Source organism: Patagioenas fasciata, chromosome 5, assembly GCF_037038585.1.
Source record: "Patagioenas fasciata isolate bPatFas1 chromosome 5, bPatFas1.hap1, whole genome shotgun sequence".
Taxonomy (NCBI): Eukaryota; Metazoa; Chordata; class Aves; order Columbiformes; family Columbidae; genus Patagioenas; species Patagioenas fasciata.
This window is the reverse complement of record NC_092524.1, coordinates 34,790,092-34,816,203: the sequence shown is the minus strand read 5'-3', so window position 1 is coordinate 34,816,203 and position 26,112 is coordinate 34,790,092. Positions and strand designations below refer to the sequence as shown.

Below are 26,112 nucleotides of genomic sequence, written 5' to 3'. Positions count from 1 at the left end.
AGGCTGGGAAACAGCCCGTCAGGCTCTGCCCTAAATAATGTAAATGGCGCAAGAATCAGAAAGAACTTCTGCGTCTCAGATTCATCCCTCGGTCTCTGGACTTTGGAAATAGTGAAGTCTGGTTACACTCAATGGCTTAGGTCTCTCTCTAAATTTTGGGTGTGGAAGTGAAGCTGCCCTTTAAAGCTGAAATCTCTATCTGATAGTACATGCCCAGTGACGGCGAACGAAACAGCTGCTGATGCACTCTCTTAATTAGGTGTGATAGAAGAAGTCAGGACACACATTAGCAGTGTTTCCCACAGTGAGTACAATTCTTCCTGCCCTTGGTTATAATGGCTCGCTGCTGTATACTATGCAAACAAATTACACGTGCTGTGGGAGCCACAACTTTAAATTTCTCAACCTTTTTGCATGCAAAAATCCAGCATTAATTATGCTATTTTACATTTAGAGTTCCCCTTCGTTAGCTGGAGGGAGGTCTTTGTGATTAAAGGAAGAAGGTTTCATTGAGCCAGACGAGCTCTGCTCTGTCCTCTTCTTCACCTCCCCTCAGGGCAAAGACCAACAGCTTGAGGGTGACCCCTTCAAGAAGTTTCACTGAAAAGGAAGATGAGAAAGGCTGGACAGGCTCTTTCTGATGCTCTGCGCTGGAGCCAGGAAAAGGCAGCTGTTTCTGGCCTTTTTTTTTGCCTGGTGGCTGAGATCTGGGCTTGCTGCCATATCTGTTTGTCTGTCTGCCTCATGTTGTTTTTCTCAGAGAGCTTCAGAGGCCAGTTGCCCATAGTCAGTTGCTGGGAACAGAGGTTGTTCCTTGTATCGTCTTAACTCTCCATGCCGGACTGTTCATGCTTGAATAGGAAACAGCAAGATCTGTCAAAATAGCCCTTTTCTTTAGGGCTTTGAGGCTGCATTCTCCACGGCCATCTGTTCCCTTTCACCCTTTTGGACAATGTTGCTATTTGAAACCAACCACTCTTTACTCTCTCCCTTTCCCCTTGTCCTCCCTCCTCCCTACCCCTCCCCTAATCTGGGAAAAAGAGAAAAAAAAAAAGTTGCTTCTGGGCCCCTCCGGCCTCTAGAGGAATCAACCATTTTGTAGTCCAAGGATTAAAAGTGATATTTTGCAATTTTTTATTTTTCACTGACTTTAAAAAATGTAATACATCTCAGGAGAGAAGAGTCACTGCAGTCAAAAGATCATTTTGGATTTATGCGTTACTCTCCACAGAGCACTGCGGTGTCCTGTCACTGCCTGATGCAGACTACAGTGAAAACTTGGCACATCTTGGAATATTTTGCATTATAGCAGGAACGGAAGGAACCTCCTACAGTTAAGGCTGTATAACTGTTTCCCTTCTAACCCTCTGTCTTCAGTCAGAAAAGCTTATCGCAATGAAATTTTCCAGTCTTGGTTGTTGTCCAAGATTGAATTTGTTTGCTTAGTTTCAGATAAAGTGAGTAATTCCTTTTTGAGAATGAGATGAAGAAAAGACATATACCTCCTCCTCTCCACAGCTGGAAACTGCACCATGAAAAGGGGGCCTGACTTGCTCAGAACCTCCTGGAAATTCTGTGTCAGTCAGGGAGTGAAGCCAGACCCCTGTAATCCTCAGTCATTTTAATATCCTCCATGTTATATACTGCCTCTATGTGTAAGTACATAAACATATATGTTACAAACAGGGAGCCACTAAGGTCTCTGCATGTACTAAAATGTTGTGGCATTCATCTTAAAATGAGAAGGAAGACATCCTATATACATGAATATATTTGCTGTGCAATATTTAAAAAAAAAAAAAAAAGGAAAGCTGCCCAATTAACATATGTCGTGAAGGTGCTCCAAGCACTTGGCTGCATCTGCCAGGTGGATGTGCAGGGTTCACCAGGGCAGCCCAAAAGACACTTCTCCAGAGAAGAGGAGTGGATGGGCCACTGCCACAGGCTTGTGTCATGGGCCCCTCTGTGCTGAGAAATAGCTGCAGCGAGTGAGACCTGTATAAGCAAATGCAAACTTGCGGCCAAATACTCACCAGTTAGCAAATGCCACACTCAACCAAGATGATATTCGTTGTGAGATATAATTGAGTCCCTTGTTTGATAAGCAGAGTTAAAGTTGCACAGAGCATTTTTTACATTTAATGTTTCCTAACTTTTATGTTCCTAACCATACAACCAAAACATTCTTTCAGTTTAGTTTTTGTGATGGATAGTATTCAGAGTTGGGCCAAATCTGAGCTCCAGATGTGAACAGCTGTAATTTGCAAACAGTCATCTCTAGCCCCCAAACGTTTGGCTGACCTCTGTTTCCATGTCACAAGCTGAAAGAATTGTTTCATCCTGGAATTTCAGTTTAGATAACTCTGGCTCATGATCCAAGCTTTACAGATTTAAGACTGTTGTTTTTATTTACACCTTTAGGGAATTGTAACTGTAATCTGTGGGACCAGTGTTAAAAACACTGAAGGCTAAATTTTCAGAGAAATTGCGATAGTCATCATGCAAAGTAAAGCAATGTGCTCAGTTTGCGTACAAAAAAAATCTCAACTTGAAGTACAGTTTACAATTCATTATTAAACAAAGTCCTTGTGGTTAACAGCCCCACCCTGGACTCTTAATTATTGCATGTTTCAACCTTCTGTGTCAAGAAATCATCACTCACTAAATTTGAAAATGATCCTGAAAGAGGAGCACTGCTGAAATACTCCTGTGCTCAGGAGTGAAAAAGACAGATAACTTAATTCACTAGTTCAAATCCATGGAACTAGGCTGTCATCACAAATCATTGTTTGCTGAAGTTTCTTATGCTGAGTATATTGAGAAAGGTCCACCGCGGTGTAGGCTGAATGTCAGTGCTGGTGTTTCTTGAGCAAACTCAGGTGCTGGCAGTGACCTGGCTGTGGCAGCACAAAGGCCCCTCTGGCTTCTTGGCAGAATATATTTACCAAAGCAGACCTTAGTGCTCCTTTAAGACTGGCTTGCACACACCTACTGTCCTTTTCCATCTGCCATGCAGGCACACACACCGTCAGCCTGCTCCAGGGGAAGTGGACAGCCGTGTCAGAAACACCCTCCATACATTCACACTAGTTGCTGCTTTTATTGGCAACTTCGATGGAGAACTCAACATGCGACCAAAACTCGACTCTCGCCCTCCTACCCCTGTCACCTTTCCTTGCCCTGGCTCTCAAATGGAATTTTAGGTTCATTTGCAGACTGGCTGCTGCTGCTTTTGCCTGCACTGTGTCAGTTTTGCGGGTATGAGAGCTAAGCTGCCAGGACACTGTTTCTTTACCAGAACATATTTTATGAAAAAAAATGTAAACTATGAGAATACAGTGTGTGCCTTGGGCCACAGCATCCTAATGTGACCATACTGCTGTGAGCTGCATTCTGAAACTCAGTGCAGCTTCAGAGCTACATCTCCCTCTTCTCCCCTGAGATGTTTTAGTTTTTGTTCTACTTTTCTGGGATTTCGCCATTTAGGCTTCCAGACTTCAGACTGTTATGTTGTTGGGTTTTTTTGTCCCTGTCAGGGAGGAGTGTAACAGCTGGCTCATTTGGTTCTAGCCTGGGAAGTTCGGAAGTGGCAAATCCAGATGATGGGTAAACACAAGCAGAGACTGATGAAGTTCAGCAGCTGAGATTAACCATCCTGGGAAAATCAGATACGATAATGCCGTGGCTGTGTAGGTCAGAGGGCTGAGGCTTGCAGCATGCAAGGCTTCAGTTGCTCTGACAGTGGGATTCTAAATCTTAGTTCTTTATTCAAGCCTTAAGGGACCTACACATGTGTAATTCTAGCATTCTGCCCCCTCCCTCCTACATGCCTTCTGATTAATATCATGATCTGTTTAATTCCCTGAGGGAACTTAACTAAAAAAATACAGCAGTAACTTCCAGCGTGATTGGTGAGGTGATAATTAAAAGCATTTTCTGGTTCAGAGGACCCTAGCATTGCCAGATGCCATGATTGGGAAAGCTTTTTTTTTTTTTTTTTTTCAACCTATATATCCTCTATATGTGCAGGCAGGCAAAATTCCAGATCTGGGTTGTTTGGGGTTTTTTTCTCCCCTTGTAGGTCAGCAGTTTGGGATTTTATTTTCTAGTCTTGAAGAGACATGAAGAAATGACTGCATAGGAGAAGTTGATTGGAAGATACTCCTTTAAGTTTCAGTTGTAAACAACGTGGCAAGGACCTCTGGATACTAAGAGTGGTGTAAATTAGTATAAATCTAGTTTTTAGAAAAAGAGGTAAATTCTCAAAAAAAAACATCATTAGAAAGGGAAGGAGGATGAGCTGAGGGATAAAGAATTTATCTTTGGTTACAGAAAGGAATTGGCTTAACCACTGTCTTCTACTTGGTCTTCACCGTCCCACCCACCAAAGCACGGCTCATTCGATCATTCACAGTGGCCACGCAGCAGCGATTGTGGTGGAAGCTCATCAGTTTGTGGGATGTTGTCAGGCCACAGAGACAGAAGGTTTACACCAGTGAAAATAAAGTATCTATTCCCAAGGATCTCAACTCTGTAGTTCCCTGGTTTGGGCCCTGTTTCAGGTGCTGTAAACCACCAGCTGTCTTCCCACCTCCACAGATCTCCTGAGACCTGACTGTTTTGGTCATGGCTGGTAGATTGTCTGGCAAGAAATCAGACCAGATGGATTTTCTCGTTTCTCAGTATCAATTCCTCTTTTAGGTCAGCAGACAAGAGTCCCAGTACTAGCATGTGTGTGCTTCTCTCTCTGTCTGTCTGTCTCTCTCTCTTTCTCTACTCAAAACGGAATCGACACGCACTCACCAATGTCAGGGAACTAGATCCTCTGGTGCAGAACACACTGGTACCAGTGGATGTGGTGGTGTGGAATGAAAAGCAAACCAGCATCTGTCCAGTTCTCCAGAGGACTATTCCTCATTCTTGACCTGGATAGAAGTCCCAACTGATTTTTTGAGGGTAGAATAATGGTTAATATTACATATTTGAAAAAGCTTCTAATGTTTCATATGGAGAATACTGGGTGTTTTGCTGGTCTGTCACATATCTTGGTTTATTTTCCCTCATCCCTTGGGGATGATTCCGTGTAAATGGGGAACAATCAGCAGCAGCTAAGAGACTCTTAAACTGCAGTTCTCATGAAAAGAAGGTCTTTAGGTCAGGACCTACATTTTTGTTCTCTGTTTGCATAGCGGTTTGCATATTGCAGATGAGGGGTCTAGGAGTTGTCACAATAGAAACAATGAATGGCTGAAAAAAAGACAGCAGAAAGGACCTTTTTCTTGATCTGTTATCAGACTAACACTGTAAAAATCACCCAGAATGTGTACACAGATACACATAAATATAATAAGGAACAAAAAAAGTGTAAAAACTCACCTGTTTGGGACATATGATGTAAATAAACCCATGTTGTGCAAATTGAGAAGTGGGCTCATTCCCTTTCTGTCACATTCTCTGCTGTATCCATCAGAACTTTTCAGCTGGAGTCTGGAAGTGGCAAATTTTGGTCTCTCGATGATGACGATTGAATCGGAGACACTTCAGTGCTGCAACAGTAGCATCTCTACAAACTAGGGGAGGTCAAAAATTTTCCATTGAAATGCTGGGGTTTTTGTAACTGGGGATTAGTAGAGGTTTGCACTTAATTGCTTCATTTGCTAAGTATATTTTGCTGATTATACTATTAAAAAAGAAGAAAAAAAGGAAAACTAGATTACCCATCATTAATTCCTAAACAATGCCCAAAAATGTTTTCAGTTATTTCTGATGAAAATTTGAAAGAAGCTGAAATAATCAGGGCAGGGGGTTGGGGGAGGGAAGGGTGTGGTTTGCACAGATTTAGAACTAGGTGTTTTTTAGGACTAAAATTGCCAGAGTTCCTCTCTTAATAAAAGGAGGAGCATAATAATTTTTAAAGTTGTAATTTTTACATGGCTGGTTCTGTGGCCAAGCTTGATTTCTTACAGCAGCGGCTGGTTTTCCTGCTGTGTGTCCTAAATAATAAAAGACCATATGAAGGCAATACTGTGCTTTAGTAAGTAAGTTTTGATTTTTCTCCTAAGATGAACCAGACTCTGCTGTTGATGTGCCTGCATAACCCATTAACTGACACAGATCTGTACAGTTGGAACAGGGAGCAACATTTGCTTTAGTGTGTGTTGGTGTAAATCAGTAGTTTGTGTTTGGTAATTACCTACGGGTATGTGTGTATGGGGTTTGGTCTGTGCTTTGCCTCAAGTGGGTGATTTCAATGGTGGTCTAAGTAGCTGTGTACTGCTAGGGCCAGGGCTTTAATTTAAAGCACCCGTTTGTTTTTTTTTTTTTTTTCATCCTCGCTCATTTTCTGTTAGTTTTGTGAAGGCAGAGTATATGACAGAAAGAATTTGGGATGTTCCTTGGCTGACCAGCACAGAGGGTGAGATGGTCACCACTGTAGGCTGAGAGAGAATCACAAGCACCTTTGGGCTAAAGAAAATGCTGTGGAGAAGGGCTGCAAATGGCAGTAGTCAGCGCATGGGAGTTTGAAGGGTGCTGTGGTTAGTTACTTCACACATGAGTTTGTCCTGTGGGTTGTATTTTACTGTGCGATGGGTTTTTCCACCATTGGCTATTTTTATATTTGTACTTTCTGAGTAGGTGAAGATGGAAAAATAGATGGAGGGTTGAGGGTTTTTTTTCTTTTTTCTTTTTTCTTCTCTCCCTTTTGGTGTCACTGTTAGAGATTTGCACCAAAAATACAGAGTAAATGCAATGCAGGTGAAAAGCAGTGATCTTTATGGGCTCTGCCAGTGAACCAGAAATCTGCACAGCCTGAGCAAGGGGGAAAGTACTTTCATTCTTATTGCATGGTGTGCCATTTCTGTTGAGCTCAGTAGTTTAATTCTTTATGAATATTTTCTCTGTACTTTTGGAGGTTTTTTTCTCCTTTTAAATAAACTGGGCTTTTATCAAGATGATTTGATGTCAAGATTGAAATATTTGGGGACTGGTTGCTTCTCTGTTTTGTTATTTCACTGTCATATTGTGCATTGATCTCCTTTTTGCATTCGATGAAGAAAGATTTTTGAATTACCGAATTGATAGAGATTGCAAAGGGGCCCAGTGGTGGGGATGAACCTGCCAGGCAATGACCCTTTCATCTGGAAAGACAAAATTCTATATGAGAATGTGAAAAGGGTAGAACTCATTGATCTGTGCAGTTATACCAATAAGGAACAGGTTATTTTATTTTAATCAAGAGTGTAATCACATTCTACCTGCAAGGACTCCTAGCATTTAAAAATGTTGTTTCAAGAAGTCTGTTTTATTTGATTCAAAACACTGGTCTAGTTATCTTAATGTTCATAGGACAAGACACTAATGAAACTGAAGTTCCTTTATTATTATATCCCCTTCAACCAAGTTTACAACAACTGGTACTTGGTTACATGAGGATTTAGTCTTTAAAATGGTGCCTGTAGAGGACAAGAAGGTATTTGAGACCATGTCAATATTTGTAATTCTCTGGTTGGACATAACAGAATAATCCTAGAATCAGTATTGAGCTGAACAGCTTTAATCCTACTGTTTCCTCCAGTGACAAATGGAAGGTGGAATAAACCTGTTTTCCCTATCCTGCCTACATGTGGCATTCATCTCAGTGATAAGGAAGGTACTTCAGGAAGGTTTGTTTTAGCGGCATTGATGGGGAGAAATGAACAAAATTGATCTAGCCCTGGTGTATAAGTGGGACCAAGTGTAGTTGCCCAGTTCCACTGACAGCTCATTCAGGGCATGGAGCCCAACGTGAGCCTCCTCTTTTGCTTGGAAGCAGCACCGAGGGTCTCCGTTGAAGAATCACCCTTTCTTACTTGATTTGTTTTTCCTCTGGTTGTGCAGAGGCATTTTGCATTTGACTCAGACCACAAGAAGCTTTATTTTCACTTTTTGACAGCTGTTCAGCAAGAGTGAAGCAGCTAGTTCCTCCTTTTGCTTGTGATCCAAAACAGATACAGTCTCTGCTGTTGCCCTGAAGAGCTCCGTTTCACAGGAGATGGTAGAACAGGTACCTCATGCAGCCCTTGGCCTGTCTGCTCATATGCCCTTCGAAGATGGGTTTAATGCTGGTTCTTTTAGTGTGAGGAAGGAAGGAGTGTTTGCAGGAGCTGAAATCACCACTTCATTTTACTTGAGCTGGATCTGAATACATAAAGCAGGGGGATATGTAGAGGTCTTTTCCCACCCTTCCAGCATTCTCTCACCTTCACCTTCCCAAGCTAGGATCCCATCTCTGTGCTTCTGGAGACCCACTCCTTTTCCCACATACTGAATTGATAAACTGAGATCTGCCGCCTTTCTTTCATCTGTGTGTCAGCCCTGTTTTCTTCCCTTCTCTTTTCTTCTTTCTCTTTGTCTCTGTTCTCCCTGTATCACCTGTGTCATGAGCAGAAGCCACCACCCCAGCAGTGACTGGTGTGTGAGCAGTGCTCTGAGCAGGCTGGTGAGATGGAGAAGTCACACTGCAGTTCTATAAATAAATTAGAAAGGTAGAAAATTCATGCAACACTGCCATCTATTATGTACCAATTGTGATTACCTAGCTTTGGGAATGATCTGAGATGACTGATTGGTGCTTTCATGCTGAACTCTTCTCTGTGGTGCAGTGCTGATGCAATTTCTTTCATTTTTATCTTCAGGAGCTTCTGGAGGTGGGAAGAGGGAATCTGGTTGTGTGACAGCAGCCCTTGGCAACACATGGAGTCACAGTGTCAACACCAGGCTCATACTACAGTATCATGACTTGCCAACAAGACAGGTGAGAGCTTAACAATGAAGAGAATTTAAATAAAGCTACACCAGTAGTTCTCTGTCAGATGGACTGTGTCCTTTAGCCTCTGTGGTTACGCTACATCTGCTGAGAACCTGTCCCTCTACGGCCAGTTGCTTGTCTGGGGTGAGGGGCAGTCAGTGTCTTTCGCTTTTCAAGGATGGCCGGTCCACCAGTGCCTTCCTGTATTAGGCCAGGCTTATCTGAGTCATAGGACCTACGACTGGCCTGTTGGCACAGGGATACAGGCACAGGGATGCAAGTTCCTTGAACTTTTAGTGCGTTTCGTATTGTGGAGATGTATGGTAATCCATAAAGTGCTTTCCTGTGCAGGGATTTTGGGGCAGGAACAGGAGGCTAGTCCTTTCACTGCCACAGTTGCTTTGCTGCCTTCTACTCTTTGTGCCAAATTCTGACTGTGACTGCTAGGACAGGGAGCACCCTATCTTCTGCAGCTACTGTTTGCAAGTGGAAGCTTGCTACCTGCACTAGAAGTTTAACTTAGAGTGGTAACTATGGTACCAATTTTCCATAAGCATACCTGCAAAAAGGAGAATACTTTTCCTTTTCACTAAGAGACATCATGCTTTCGAGTGAACTATACTGGCATTTTTGACAGCAAAATTCACCTCTTAATTTAAAAAAAAAAAACTGTGAAAAACTAGGAGGCAGGACATTTGCAGCTTGATTGAGGGAATAGCTTTTTTTTTATTTTTAAAAACATCATAACCCATTATTTCATCTGTCCTTTGGGATATCTGTGGTTATAATCTCTTTTGGCTTTTTTATGTTCTGTTTTTGCCTTGATGTAACTGTTTCCAAAGGCTGTGAGCCTCAGTCTTAATGTTATTGATTTTCTGCCCGTTAAAGTAGAGAGCTGTCAGAAAAATTGCTACACGAAGTTTGTGCCATCTTACTCGTACAGCATTACCACCCATGTGCGTTCAAATTGGTGTTCCTGGTTTGACTGCCACAACACAGCATTTCTCGCTTTTTGGGTTGCAGCCTTTAGAGCCAGAGGAGAGGAAGCCATCCTGCTTTATTCTTCACGTTACAATTAAAATTATAACAATGGCACTTCTGTTCCTGTAAGTACTGGGCACTGTGAAGCAGCGTTAGACCTCTGGACTCTCAGGCAGCAGCTTAATTCTAATCAGGTCAAACCTGATCACAGAATATTAGGGATTGGAAGGGACCTCGAAAGATCACCTAGTCCAATCCCCCTGCTGGCGCAGGAACACCTAGATGAGGCTACACAGGAATGTGTCCAAGCAGGTTTTGAATGTCTCCAAAGTCGGAGATGCCACAGCCTCCCTGGGCAGCCTGTTCCAGTGTTCTGATACCCTCACCATGAAGAAGTTTCTTCTCATATTTAAGTGGAACCTCCTGTGTTTCGGTTTGCACCCATTGCCCCTTGTCCTATCATTGGTTGTCACCGAGAAGAGCCTGGCTCCATCCTCGTGACACTCACCCTTTACATATTTGTAAACATTAATGAGGTCACCCCTCAGGCTCATCTTCTCCAAGCTAAAGAGAGCCAGCTCCCCCAGCCTTTCCTCATAAGGGAGATGCTCCACTCCCTTCATCATCTTCGTGGCTCTCCACTGGACTCTCTCCAGCAGTTCCCTGTCCTTCTGGAACTGAGGGGCCCAGAACTGGACACAATATTCCAGGTGCGGTCTCACCGGGGCAGAGTAGAGGGGAAGGAGGACCTCTCTCGACCTACTAACCACCCCCCTTGTAATACACCCGAGGATGCCATTGGCCTTCCTGGCCACAAGGGCCCAGTGCTGGCTCATGGTCATCCTGCTGTCCACCAGGACCCCCAGGTCCCTTTCCCCTACACTGCTCTCCAACAGGTCATTCCCCAACTTATACTGGAACCTGGCGTTGTCCCTACCCAGATGCAATACTCTAAACTTGCTCTCGCTATATTTCATCAAATTTTTCCCCGCCCAACTCTCCAACCTGTCCAGGTCCCGCTGGATGGCAGCACAGCCTTCTGGCGTGTCAGCCACTCCTCCCAGCTTCGTGTCATCAGGAAACTTGCTGACAGGGCACTCTAGTCCTTCATCCAAGTTGTTGATGAATATATTGAACAATACTGGTCCCAGTACTGACCCTTGAGGCACTCCACTAGATACAGGCCTCCAGCTGGACTCTGCCCCATCGACCACAGCTCTCTGGCTTCTTTCCTTCAGCCGGTTCACAGCCCACCTCACTACCTGATCGTCCGGACCGCGCTCCCTCAGTTTAGCTGTGAGGATGCTGTGGGAGACTGTGTCAAATGCTTTACTGAAATCAAGGTAGATCACATCCACTGCTTTGCCATCATCTATCCACTTCATTGTGTCCTCATAAAAGTCAATGAGGTTGGTTAAGCACAACTTCCCCTTGGTGAAGCCATGTTGACTGCCCCTAAGGTGTCCTTGCTCATTGCAGGGAGGTTGGGCTAGATGACCTTTGAAGGTGCCTTCCAACCCAAACTATTCTATGATTCTATGAAATGCAGTTAGTAAAGGCATCCTTTGGACTCAATTCTAAAGACCATGCACAGTTATGTATAAATATACTCCTGCTACTGCTGCTCTTCTAAGTTCTCTATGTTCTGCTTCTTATTCTGGTCTATAATGAGTTCTCCTTTTCTACATGTGTGTGCAAAATACCAAGCTGTTCACGGATTTCCTGGATCGCTTGGGAGGTACATGAGAGGTGGAATTGGCGAAGGGAAAAGGGCAGAAACTGGGCTCTATGCTACTTCAGGATGCACAAAGTTGGTTAAAAAGGATTAACAACATTCCTCTGGTGGTGGAAAGAGAGAGCAGTTTTCCTAAAGTACATTTGGGTATTAAATATAGTTTTTCCTGATTTTGTTTGAGGAGAAACAGATTGAAAGTGTATGAAATGTTGTTTTCAAGTCTTTAAAATTCCATTATAAAAATATGTTTAGATCCACTTTAAAAAAGCAGAGTTTTACTCTGTCCTTAACTGAGTTTATCAGGTGCACCACCTTGCTTGCATATGAAGCGGTGGGCTCATTCTGTTTTAGTAAAGCAGAGGAACTAAATCTACAGTGAGGAAGAACAACCTCTAAGTCAACATTAGTATATATTATTAAAAACAAAGTAATTTGAAGCAGAAGCGTGATATAAATAGTGATAGCTCTGTGAAGTCCATGAATGAAATGGGATATGTTCATGATGTCCTGTAAGGACTTTCCTGTTGCTGATACCTGTGTCCTTTTTTTTTTTTTTTTTTGTGGATGAATTCTCTTTTCTGAAAGTCATAGAAATCTTTCAGCTAGACATGCAGTTTCCAGTTAGAGGAAGGCCTCTAGAATTACCCTACCTGTAGCAGCACTGTATTGATTAAATGAATGAAGTTTTACACACAAAAGTTCTTTCATAATTGCTTCATATGCACTTTCAGAGATGAATTGTGAATAAAGGTACCTCAGTTCTTGAGATGCCTTTTCAGTCATCATAACGTGATTCTGCCAGGAGGTATTGGATATCAGCACTTTGAAAATCAGCACTTTTTAAGGAAGCTTAACTTGGAGGTCCAAAAATTCCTAAGTCAGTAATCACTTTTACAAATTCTCATATTACTGTATTAAGAGAAAAAATGCCTGTGATTATCTGTGTAGTCTTGGTTTTAAAGTGAAACTCTGCCCCAGGAAATTACTGAAAGCACCCAGTTGTTCCAGAGATTTGCATGACAAGTAATGCAAAAACAAGTTTTCCCTGCTTTTCACAATTTGTAACCCTGAAGAATCAATTCCCTTCAAGAAATAACCTGTGTTTTGTTCTGACTTGCCAAGAGACACATTTTTTTCTTTCAAAAGCTAGAATTCGTTCTTTCTTCAGTAACTTGACCTCCTGAGGATGATTTTCCCGACTCTATTTTCTCTCCTCCTTTCCCTGGAGGAGCTGAGGCAGTGGTGACAGTCTGAGGGACCTTCTCTCTGAGTAGAGCCAGCGTCCTAATGCTCTCTGGGGAATCCTGCCCAGCAAGAGAGAAAGCACCTCCTGAGCTGCCCGAGGATGGTATTCTTCGGAACGTGAAGTGATAATGCAACTGCTAAGAAGGATTCAAGCAAGCAGTTTTCCAGAACCAAACTGTCTCATGGTCAGGACAGGTCACTGGTCTGCTAGATCATGCATTGTTCGTTTCTGGGAAAGCCTGGAGACGTGGTCCCTGTTCCTGAAACTTTGAGGAATGCCAGGGCAGCAGGTGGCAGAACGAGTATGTAACAAACCTTGGGAAATTAAGCATAGAATTCCTACACAAGAATTTTTTAATATATTAAGTAAAAGATTCCTTCATTTTGTTTGTTCAGCAGGCATTTTTTCAGCCAACTATCCCTTTTTCCACCCCACCCTCTGTATGTCTGGTGAACATTAATAAGACAACAGCCAATTCAGCAAAGTAATGAAATTTCTAGGACATCCTGCCTGCCTTAAAATCAATTAGGTTTGCTTTATTGCTTGGATAGGAACAGGTTTCTGAACAAACAGATGAACTTTCCTCCTTTGCCCTTTTCTAGAAGCCAGTGTTCTAGTTTTGGTTTCCTGCGGGCCAGAAGTAACACTGCTGGGGGAGGGCAGAAGGTTTCCAGTCTGCATTTAAATTCCTTATGCCACCAAAACCCACAAGCATGGACTGCAGTGTAGGAGCCTTGTAGCTGCTGAGGTGGGCCTGAGCTGCACGACTTGCACAGCAGCACTGTGGCCTACAAGCCTGGGAGAATGCGGGAAAAGTTAATTGTTTCTCACAAATAGGTCCATGTAGGGAATTTGCTATTACCTTCATGGATACTGATACTTGGTTCTCCCTAAGCACTCTTGCAAGTAGTTAACCACGACATTTGTTTTCCTGAAATCCATACGTAAACATACAGACCCTTTGAGTTTGGGCCAAAACCAACCGGGCTGCACTAGAAACTGTCAGACTCCTCAGTTACCCCTATGTGTATAATTATCCTTCTTTCCTGAACTGGAGTTAGCAGGCTCCAAGGTTACTGTTTTCATGTGTGCTCAGCTGTCTTTACGGGACAGCATGGCAGGGTTTAGTACATTGACATGCTATATTTAACATTTTCTTCTTGTCTGTTGGAGACGGGGTGCTGGATTAAGTGAGACACTGGCCAGATCTGATACGACATCCTCTATGAGTCTGGTTTATTTTATAGTTTTCAAGGGATTTGTGAGACTAATAATATTGTGTTAATGTCTGTAATGTGTTTTGAAATTCTCAGATGGAAAGTGCACATAGAAGTATTATTTTATAACAAATCGGTGTTTTCCTGTGGTATTTTCAAGAAATAGCGTTTAGGATTGAGATATGGGCTGGAGCTTTCGGGCTGTGCCAGGTAAGCTGTTGTGCAGTAATTTTCCTGTTTCAGGTAGTGTGTTTCAAATGTGTAAGTAAGTGGTGACTCATTATTAAAGAACAAAACAAAACAAAAACCCCCTCTCTCATTCAGACTAACGCCAGACATAACTTTTGTTGTGTCCTTGGTTACAGACCAGCTGTTTTGTCTTGCTCTGCTTACTGTCATATGAATAAGCCCTGAATAAGCATTCCAAAATCGGGAAGGTGAAGTAACCATGGCACTCACTGGCCAGGGGAAGGGCTGGGGGGAGCTGAGGGGAGTGGGGATGAAGTTTTACATTTATATGATTTGCTAAGACCAACTACTGTGATTCTTTACCGTAAGTTTGTTCTAATTTTGGTGAAGCAGTTTTTTCAAATTGAACAGATGTTTAGTTGTAACTCTACCAGTCATTGAGAAAATATATTAAAAATAGAAATAATGTAACCTGTTGTAGTCACGATGGTTTCAGGGCGTAAGTGAGACCAGATTTATCTCTCCTTGTAAGACACTGAGTGTAGCTGTTATGTGGACTCTGTAACTGTTCGTTAGCTGTCCCGTTTTAAAGATAACACCAGGTGAGCTTTTCATCCATAAAAAGGGAAGCAAATAAACCACAGAAAATAAAACAATTTCAAACAAAGCAAGTAGGCTGTGGAGAAGAAGCATATACTAATATCTGGGGTTAACACTTTCTAAATTTTGCGTTAATAATCTGGAGGATAGCAAGTATAGTAATGAAGTTTGGAAATGGCATCCAACTTTTCTGTGTCGAAACATAATGGAAGATTGTAGCCTCATACTGTAACGGGTTCTAATTATTTTGGTGAGATGGTAATATTTGCCAAAGAGGAAAAGAGGCAATGAAACATAATCGAACAGAACGTGTACTGAAATCACTCTGTGATTGAAAGAATAAGGTCTAACACAAATAAAATGCAAACAGCATTGGTGTGTTTTCTTCTATTAGCTTTGTAGCAGTTTTATCTACCTTCTAAAGAAAATGGAGAAGAAGAAAATGTCATGAAAAAATGTATTTTCAATGGTATTAAACATAGATTTGGAGTCAGATGAGGAAGATGGAGATGGCCACTAGTGTTGAGAAATGCAGACAGAAAGCTTCTCAGCTTCTTCAGTGGGAGCACAGGAGAAGCTACTTCAGTCTTTGACATGATGGGGCAAGCAAGAGCCCACAGAGAAGTGGGCAGTGAAATCAGTGTTTGGCCAAAGGAGGAGACTGAGGATGTGTGAAGGCTGCCCATCATGATATGTGCAGCAAGAAGTATTGCTCTTTACATTGCCTTCTGCTGAGCATGAATTTGGGGAAACTCAGAAAAAGAAGTCCTAGTACCCTAAACAATACAGAAGAAAGCTCAGCATGTGGGTTTTTAGCGAAAGTATTAAGAGAAATGAAGTGCCATTTAGCAGCCTGCTGTCGAGAAAGCCTGTCTCTATATGCTACATGACTCATGTGCATTATTTAGTAATGCAGATTATGTATATAGTACAATACTATATTTTCAAGTGTTTAGGTGTGAGCAAATCTGCAGATGGCAGTGGATAATGAGGTACAGTAAACAGTGATAGAAAAGGGATGTGGCTACTGGGTTGTTTTAAAATGGAAATGGTGTAAATTATGTATCTGTTCTAAGCCATCTTATTATATGAAGTGCTTATCATATGGAAAATCAGCTCCTTGGAAACATAAAGAGGTGGGGTTTTTTTTGGAGGGGTTGGTTGGTTGTTGTTTTGAGATGAGAATGATGCTATAGAGTCATGCAAGGGATAGGAAAATGTGCAGGAAAGAGGTTTTTTTCTGATTTTTTTTTTTTACAGTTATCCATTACAGACTATGCTGCTTTTGAAGAAATAGCTGTGGAAAGACTGCAGGAGCATGTATCTGAATTCTGTAAACCCTCCCATTTAAAGAAATGTTTGATTTTTTTTTTCTATGATATACAGTTTACTCCAGAGATTTCTGCCTCACCGCTGCTATCGCTCAAATATTTTGAATCATGACACAATAAAAGGTTGTTACGACCTCAAATTTCCATGCATGGATACAAGCCATATCTTTTAAAATACTTATGTATTAAGTAGCTTATGGTTTTATTCTGACTAAAAAGACTCTAGACTGATATAACTCTTATGACAGAAATCTTTTGCTTATCTACAGATCATGTACAAACACAAGCAGCAATATGAACTTGAGTTGCATGTGAAGAAGATAAAACTGGACACAATGCACAACTGTAGCATAAACAGATTATTATCGCACAGTATGACACTGACTTAATCCAGAAAAAGTGCCAAATGAAAGGTTGCCATAAAAATAGAGAATGTTCATTAACAAGTATTTGGAGCTCAAACATCATTAAGTAACTTACTTTCCTGACTTGTGTCTTTGTTCATGTCTCTGTTTGCAGTAAGCTTCCTTCTTAATGGACTTGAGGGGGATGGTCACACAATATAAACATCGCCATAGCCCTGTTACATTAAATCGGACTGGATTTATGGCCCTCTCCTCTTAACAGGACACTTTTGTATAGAGAAAAATATTTCCACCATTCTTGAACAAGAATTCATTTACTCAGGTGCTTATGTAACACTAATCAATTTGTTATCTAAGATTCTACGTAGAAATGAAAGGACCCTAGATAAAATGGAAAAGGACAGAAGAAAACCTTTAAATAGTTCATTTTTCTTCTCTGTCCTTTTTAAAAATAAGTATTGCAGGTTTTCTTGAGGAAGATTATTCTAGTGTCAAATTGACAACATATAGTAGCAGCTGTGCAAACTTCACACTCATAGATCGGTAGTTCAGAACACCCTGAACAGAAGCAGGAACATCTCTGAGGCAAACTCAGATATTAAGTTATACTGAGTCTTCCTGCCGAGGCTGGTAGCAGAGGTGGGTACTTTGTTAGATACCTCTGACTGACGGCCACTCAGCTCTTAGCGGAGACTCCTCTCTGGGTACTGCTACCCTACACCAGTTACGAGTTAACCATCTCACAGTATATTTTCAAAGTGCTATGCAAGCATTTGCTGGCTGATCTCTGCAACACCCATGCCAGGTGCTCATAACTGAGGAAACTGAGTCATAAATAAGTAACTGGCCAGAGTAAAACCTTTGCAGCTGGGAACAGAGCTGGAATCTCTTCACTGCCTCTTATGGGCCACTAAGTTTGACCTTGCTCAACCATTACTGTCTGTTTTAGGCACTTAAGAAGTCTTTGTACCTCTCTGTAGTATGTAGTTCCTCAGCTGGGAAGGTACTCCTGCTTCCCTCGCCAATTTTCTCTGTAGATGAACTGACCTGCTGAACTGCTTTTAACTGTGGTCACTGACTTCTCTCCCGAATCTCACTCCTTTGCATGCCATAAACGCTTCTTCAGCAGTGTTCACCATTACTAAATGGTTAATGAAACTGATACTGTGGCTTGAGCTTTATGGCAAAACTCTCTCTCTGCTTCCTTGTTTCCTGCTTCTGTTGATACCATAGCTGATTTTTCTAAGCCTGGGCTCTAGGAGTTGCCTTGCATTCCTACCTCTCTTTGCAGATGCGGAAACTGTTCCAAGTTGAAAGTTTCCAACAAAGCGAGTAGTTAGCACTTACATTTTTAGGAAATTAAAATGCTTGTCCAGACTCTTCCATATTGGTTAATGCAACATCTTCTTTACTAGTTTTATCAATTCCATTTTTTTTCCCTCTTCCAAAGATACCACAGAAAATGCAATTGTTACCTTGGTGAGACCTACTTAGTCACAGTGGCGTTACTATTTTAATTTTTACATATTTTCTCGTTTCCATAACTGGGAAAATGGCCTTTTGCCTTGGTCTAATTGATAATTGTGTGCTTTCATATTAATCAGATAGCAAATTCTCAGAAATGGGGGCTATGTCTCCTGTTCTTCATTGGGAGCCATTTAAAGGTCAGGATAGGAGGGGTAAGATTACTATAACAAAATCTCTTCTGAATATAAACAGAGAACTTCAGTCTGTGACGCTGTTAATCCAACGCCCTTTACAAACACTGTATTTACAGTTCACTAAAATGGGAGCGTAAAAATGGGAGAGAGAAAGAACCAGAAATGACTTTCAGGCTCTGGTCTGAATTGACTGAAGAATGCTCTGTTTGTAAGCTTAAGCCCCTTTGCAGAGAGGGAATGAACACAAATTCCCATCCTGTTTATATAGAATCACTTTTCTGATTTTGATTGGACTTCTGTGTGAGTTTTCCTCTCAAAACAGAGTGGAATTAACCTAAGGCAGACTCTCTCATCAATATCTGAAATGTTACTGCTCCTAACATCAGAGTGGCAATGGCCAAAGTTGTTTAGCCTTGGAATACCTTGGCAAATCCTCCTACCTCCTGTCTTCTTTTTTTTTCTTTTTTTGTAATTGAAAACAAGGAAACTAAAATGTTTAGGTCAAAATTGTGTTTATTATTCAGAAAAGTTATGCTAAGTCTGTCTTGAAATACTGAAAGCTTGGATGGATTCATAACAGTGAAAAAGATCAGAATATCATTATGAAGGAACTGGACAACCTTAAGTAGTACAAATATAGTAGAATATAAGATTGATAATAGAAATAATCTGTAAAATAATATTAAGCGTTACAAATGAGTTTCTGCTTTACATAAGGAACCTGTAAGTTTGAAGTGAAGCTGATATTGGAGTGGTTTAGTTTATCGCAGAAAAACTAATAATTCAACAGTGTAATGCAATCATTAAAAGGGTCTGTGCTATCCTAGAGTAGATCAGGCAAGATATTTAAAAAAAAAAAAAAAAGAGAAAATTGTTTGTACCGTTGTGGAAGGGCACTGGGGACATCTCTGGAATACTGTATATGGCCTGGACATTCATGTTTAAGCTACTTTCTCCTTCTTTCTTCTCTTTCTACTGAATTTCTTCCTAGGTGAGGTCTGTGCTAGGTAGAATGTATTTATTGACGTAGCAACAAGTTTGAGCTGTCAATCTCAGATAAAGTTTTAAAACAAGGTGAACTTTGACATATTGACTTCAGTGGGCAAAATACATCACATCCTCTGTGAAAAAGTAGCGATCAGACATGATCCCGTGTTCAGGCATTACAACTTTTATGATGCTCTTAACATATTAAGGGAGAATCATCTCAGGAGTCTGTATATCTAGGATATTCTGCTTTGAACTTGAATTTTGCTTGTTTTATGAATCCAGTGTCATTGAACTGTTTTAGATTGACAACACAGGAGAACAACAGCTGGTGAGTGGCATTCAAAATCTGCTGTACAGAAAACAGTGTGTTGTCTTTGGTTCAACCTTATCATTATCTAGCCTGTGTAGGATCAATTAATCTAGAAGGGTTTCCTCTATGTAGACGTTTTGATCTTTGATCTCTGTAATTCCTGTCTACAGTGCCCTTAGCTGTGATCTAAAAACAGGCTGAAAAAAGAAGGAACCCTCTTAACTGCTTAGAAACTGAGTACAGACTACTGGCCCACTTTAGGGAATAAAAACAATTATGACATGCCACTGCCTGAGAGGTTTTTTGATGTCCCCCAGTGTTGATGACCTGATGGGAGAGGTCTGCCCAACTTTATCATGTCTACCCATCATGTTGCATCAAGAAGATAGTAAAATATATAATTTTCACAATATTACCTTCCCCTGGACTGATTTTTGCAACTGTTGGGAAAATATGATGGGAATTTTAGGACATCTGCTCCATCAAGAATGGAAAGGATGTGCCCAGGAGATGGTAGTGTGTTCTACCCACATTGTGGAAACATTGGAAGATACTTGTGACTAAAAGGTATAAGGCAATATAAACAGCTACCTCAGCCATCCTACTTCCAGCTCTCACATGTAATACTTATGCTGTACTTTGATTAGGGAGAGGTATGTCCGCTAGATACATATTAACAGAAAACAGTCGATTCCTCAATCTATGTTGAAGTTCAGTGTTTCTGACAGGCTTGTGATTGATGGATAACTTCAGCTTTTCAGAGACCAGTGGGAAGTAGTGTAAAGTGCAGCTCGGTTAATGAGTATTCATATTTGAGCAACACTAAATTGAAAATAGCTAACTAGGTCACTTGTCAATAAATGCCCCTGCCTCATCAAAAAAAGTGACAGACCTAGGTTGCCATGTAGCATGTGAGGCACTACCAAGGTTCTTCTCCACTGGAAAGAGCTGATTTGATTTATCTTGGGTTTGCATGGCCCTTTCACATTTGTGTCACAGGGGTGGTTCATGGTCTCCCTCATCAGTCATTTCCTGCAAGTGAGGCCTGAGTCTCTGGCAGAAGTTCTTACACTGGTACTGAGTGAACAATCGACCTTCGCTTTTTCTGCCATTTGACTTAATTTGTCTGTGCAGATGTCTCTGCAGTTCAGGGTGTTCACGTGTTTCACAGCACTGAACTGGGAGCTATGGAGTTTAGGTTGCAAAGACACATGAGTTGCCCTTGTTCAGAGCTGACAGTGGTCCAGGAGCTTTGCCTTGGAGTCTGAGCCAATAAATCTATATCAGGCCTGAACCAGCACTGACATTTTACTTAGCAAATTGATGTTTCTGGCACAAATTGCGTGTTTGTTCTTCACTGTATGTCAGTGAAGTTCTTTCTCTTTTTGTCACTATTTCTTTATCTGTCTAATGATCATATAAAACTCTGTACCCATAGTCATCTCAAGCCACAGATGGAAAGTCACCTAATCCCCTCTTCAATTGTGTTGATGTTTCCAGCTGAATGTGGTAGATCTTGTCTCAAAAACAAGAGGAAACTACTTTTTGCTCCTTTTTTTCATACATTTTGTCTTACTTCTCACTTGTGATCTTATAATGGCCATCTCAGTCTTCATGTGAAATAACTGAGCAGGCTGAAAAGAGAAAATAAAGTAAATTAGCATGAAAAATTCATGGAGTTCCTTACTCATCTAAATTAATTGGTATTAAATATAGGGGGGAAAAACGCAAAACAACTTCCTGTAAGCAATGTTATGAAGTTTGTAATTTGGGTGCAATTGCAGGAAAGAAGAGCCAGTCAGCAACAAGCGAGGAGCACACCCATGAGGCTGGGGAAGGGTCTGGAGACAAGTCTGAGCAGCTGAGGGAACTGGGGCTGTTTGGCCTGGAGAAGAGGAGGCTGAGGGCAGACCTTATCACTGTCTACAACTACCTGAAAGGAGGTTGTAGCATGGAGGATGTTGATCTCTTCTCCCAAGTAGTAAGTGATAGGACAAGAGGAAATGGCCTCAGGTTGTACCAGGAGAGGTTCAGATTGGATATCAGGAAAAAATTCTTCTTGGAGAGGGTGGTGAAGTGGTGGAACAGGCTGCCCAGGGAAGTGGTGGAGTCACCGTCCCTGGAGGTGTTTAAAAAGCATTTAGATGAGATTCATGGTTTAGTGGAGGATACAGTTTAGTGCCAGAGTTAGGTTAGGTTATGGCTGGACTCCGTGATCCTGAGGGTCTCTTCCAACCAAAATGATTCTCTGTTTCCATAATGATAAGGCCATTAAGCTTTCTTTGAACATATTGTTTTCACTTCCTTGGTGAAATCTCTCCCAACAGTGTTCTTGCTAAAGAAAATCTGAGCCTTCTGGAAAGACTGAAATTAAATTTTAGATCTGTCACCTCTTTTCAACGGCCATAAAGTATGACAGTACCCCAAAAGCACATGTATTGCATTTTTATGTATTAGCTCACGGATCCGTTAACATTTTTTGTTCCTGTCCTTTTCTGTGATGCCCAGTAGACTCTAAGATATACTCTATTGAAGCTTTACATAAGCTAATTTTGCTGTCTCTGTCACGTGACTTTTGCACTGTTGTGTTAGCTTGTCTCCAGGGCCTTGACTTTTAGGAGCAGAACAAAGTCAACACACAAAAAAATATTGGAAAGGTCTTTTGTTTGTTTTATGTCAAAAACATTTTGCAGCCACTAGTGTGGGTGAAAAATATTTATGCTGTGGTCTAGGACTTGGTTGAATACCAATCTTTTTGGCCCAAGTCTTGGAATTTAGGATTATGCCTTTACATCAAGGAAGCATGAGGGGGACTGTTGTTTTTACTGATGTCCAAAAACAATGAATGCAGGATGGGAAGAGCACACTTGTAGTGCTCTTTTCCAATGGATTAATTTTCTTTCAACTTATAAACAGTATTGTTAAGCTTTTTCATAATTTAGAAAGCCAAAAGAAAATGAAAGGAGGAAGGAGTATTGGCTAAATAAATTTTGAGACACATTAGAAACGGGCATCAGGGTTGAATTTGCGGTGGATATTTTTTGTCTGTAGAAGATAAAAATGTTGCTAAAGCTATCATTAAGAAGGTTCATAGGAATCTGAAAAATAATAAAAGTAAAATATCGTGATGGCAATACATATGCTAATTACATACTTAATAATGTATATTCCTTATGCTGTGCTGGCGAGTTACACCAAGCTGATCTGCTCTGTGGTGTGACAAGGGCTGGATGTTGTTTGGGTCCCCACCTCTGCGGACAGGGAGACAGCGGCATCTGTCTGAGCATGTGGTTGTATGGACTTCCGTGCTGGCCTCCCCGCTGGTCCCGTCCTTTCCAAACCCGTCCAAGCAGCCGTGTATTCTAAGAAGAACTGCTTTGGTGCTGTTGGACTGATACTCCTTTCAGTAGTCCTTCTCGAATCGGGATGCGTGATCACGGGGATAAGGCAGTGTTCCAATATGTGTCATAAATAAGAATTGTATCCTTCATCCCTTATTTCCAGAATGAAAATCAAATGGAACAATATGGAAGGCTCTGAAAAGCTACATAAACTTCACAGCACCATCCCCAGGTCCCTTTTCTCTATACTGTTTCATTGTGGTAACCAGGACATGCTGGCTGGCTGGCTGCTTTCCTGCTTAGGAAAAGCTACAAGCATTTTCTCCCGAATTACCCTTCACATTGGACAGTTACCAGGGCTTTGGACCTCAAAAGTCTTGTAGTGTAGGAAATGACCAGAGCCAAGCTCTTGTGAAGTTTCCTGGCCTCTAGAAGACTCTCCACTGGGAAAATTAGGAGGGACTCGGAAACAGAAAAGACGACAAAATGCAGTTTACAAAGTAGGGAATAAGGCACGTGGCAGGGAGACAGAAAGCGCTTCTGGGAAGAGGAATTTCACAGAGTCTGGTGTTACATGAGCAGGAGGGAGCCGGCTGGCCCTGCGTGCTCCGTATTTCATGCTGGGGAACTTGCAGCAGAAGTCTGGCTTAAGTGGACGTGTACTTGAGGGAACCTGGTTTTGTGCAGTTCCCTGGCCAGGTTGTTGCAGTTCAGATACCATTTGGATAAACATCTGAGATTGCGTTTTCTTTTCCAATTAAAACTTGAAATCACCCAATGTTTGCCTGGGCAGTGCAGTTCACTGCCACTGAAGTTCTTGTTAAGTACATCAGACCGGAAAAGGCATTCTGGGTTAGAAGGTTCAGGAGGCTGCTTGCACTCTGGGAGAGGACAGCAGAACAAAAGAACCATTTTGTTAGGTTTGGCGTATTGCATTCAGGACAGTTGCTGCCCTGGAGCGCATCAGGGCACTTCACCTTGGAAAGTTTTGCTTTTGTTGTCTGTGACGGATACTCATTTGAGGTTTCAATGGTATCCTTCCATTGAAGTTATGTTTACTCAGTCCAACGATGTTCAGAGCTCCTCATTATAGTGCCTGAATCTAAAACCATGTCCAAATGGCAGTACATGTTACATGCTGAGCTCTCTCACTTCATGTCCAATGTTTGGCACACTACAAGGACTGAAACAGTTTGCAGACTGGTCATCTGTTGCTATCCAGCAGCCTGGACAGGCACAGCCAAAACATGTGCCTTTGTTCTGGTTTTATGGGAGGGGAAGGAATTGGCCCCCCTGAGTATTTGAAAAAACAGATAGCAGAGCTGGGATCCTTCCTCTGGGTAGGGGAAAGCAGAGTACCTCTGGAGCTGTGCCTACCTGGTAGAAATTTCATACAGTGAGGTTGCTACAGATGTCTATCTCCATGCCTGATTTTGGGCTGGAGCAAAGGAATGCTTCATGATTTTCATATAATTGCTCAATAAAACAGTGGCAGAGTTAGGAAGAAAACTCATGAATCCCCTTTTCCAGGTCCTGGCATTATGCACTATGAAAAAGTCCTTTATATATTTATTGCTCTTCAGAAGCAAGATCTGAAGCCAGCCAGGTATAGCAGAGCTTGAGATTTGGAGAGTGTCCTCATTCCGGGATTTGTCCACTCCCCTGTTTCTCCTATATTCTTAAAAGATTCTTGGTTTTCATTTGTCTCCTCCTTTTGTTTGTTTTCGTTCCATTTCTTTCCTTTGCAAGTATTGAATGTCTCCTCTGGGAGTAAGCCTAGCCACATATGTGTGCAACGATGGTTTATTTTTATTGGAGTCATAGCTTGTGACTGTTATTCATTACTATAGGAAGAACTGCACTAGCTCTGAGAGCTTGTTGTTGTTGTTGTTGTAAAAAGTCCTGTTTTGTCCATAGCCACTGAGAGTATCTACTGCCATAATTAAGACATTGGGAGTTTGGAGTTCAGACACTGGTACTGCCTCCTGGATGTCCTGTTGTGTCTGATGTTGCAAAATGCAATCTCAGCTTCCATGCTGGTTGTCTCTTTAGGTCAGCTTTTCAACCATCTGTCCTCCTCACTGCTGCCTGAGCAGTGGAAGAATTTGTGGTTGCACAAAGCTAGTGCAGTCCCTGACTACTGTTGTGGCCTCTTACGATGCTAAAGGATACAGCTTTGGTACCACCAAACAAGGCCTGCCTGGGACGAAATGGCTGATTCAGAAAAGGCAAGTCAAAAGTAGTATAAAATGCTTTTATCTCACTTGCGCTTTTCATCTTGACAGTGGATAAGTAATAAGCAGCTCTGTTACCTTTTATTCTCAAGTTATCACACATTTCTGTGTTACTGTGGGCAAGACCACCGTCTGCCATCTTTAAGGTCATGTAAGAAATTCCTGATACTTCTTTAAAATTAACCTGTAGCACAAATAATAAAAATACTGGTAGTTACATTAAGAGCATATGCTTAGCATAAATGGAAGTTAGAGCTTAGATATGTAAGCAGCCTAAATAATTTTGCATAAGAAATACAGCAGTGTAAAATCAATAAATATAAATTAGCCATTTCTGAGGTCAGGGTGGAGCACAGTGAGAAAGGGTGAGTGATCTGCCTAGAAGAACATAGGGCCCAGAACATAGGGCCCAGAACATCTGCCCAGAAGAACATAGGGCCTTAGCCTAAAAGTTAATGCTAGGATAAAACAAACAGACAAGAAGTGATTTATCTGAAATTTGGTCAGTATCACATAGGTTCTTAATTTCTAGAGATTTGTTTTAAATGTTTCAGAATCTCTGCTTCCCAGTAGCACTGACTCTTAAAATCAAAAGTAATCTGTTGGAATTTGGCTGAGAAGGTTTGATGTCTTTGATATTAGTTTACTTTTGTTAATGTAAGTGTCATGCTGATATTGCAGTCCTGAGATTTCTTTGAATTCTTTATCCCATGCTGAATCCATCTCACATTTTCCTTTGGGCCTTTGAAGGCTTTCCCTTAATTTGTTTTCTTACTCAAATCAGTGTCCACTATTGCTTTTTTCCCTGCAAAACTGTATTAAATGCATTTATATTTCTCTCTCCCTCATTTTTTCTGAAGGTGAGAAACAGGGACTTCTCAACTGTGCAGTCTTAGCAATGTTTTTTAATATATGGAAATTGTATGCATTGCACTAAAATAAAATAAGCAGATGTGCTGCTGCATTTTGGGGGTTAGACAACAGCAAGGTGGTCAGCTGCCTTTTGAGTCTGTTCATTTTACTGTTGTTTCCAGATGTGTGCTAATGGACATTTTTAGGATGTACACACTAAAATCTGCTTGCCTGCTTTTCTGCACTAATTGGTTTAGATTTATGGAATGTCT

At 41.5% G+C, this 26,112-nt stretch overlaps 1 protein-coding gene across 13 annotated transcripts in view; it reads left to right on the top strand.

The window, feature by feature from the left end:
• RAD51B (RAD51 paralog B) overlaps nucleotides 1–26,112 on the top strand; it is a 400,284-nt gene that overhangs the window by 233,011 nt on the left and 141,161 nt on the right. For all 13 annotated transcript variants that reach the window (XR_011739357.1, XR_011739359.1, XR_011739354.1 and 10 more), the window contains one exon: nucleotides 8,676–8,794. Coding sequence is in view for 7 of the 13 variants with exons in the window: in XM_065838638.2 (XP_065694710.1) it covers nucleotides 8,676–8,794 (119 nt within the window). In the remaining 6 variants the exon portion in view is untranslated. The remainder of the gene's footprint in view (nucleotides 1–8,675; nucleotides 8,795–26,112) is intronic.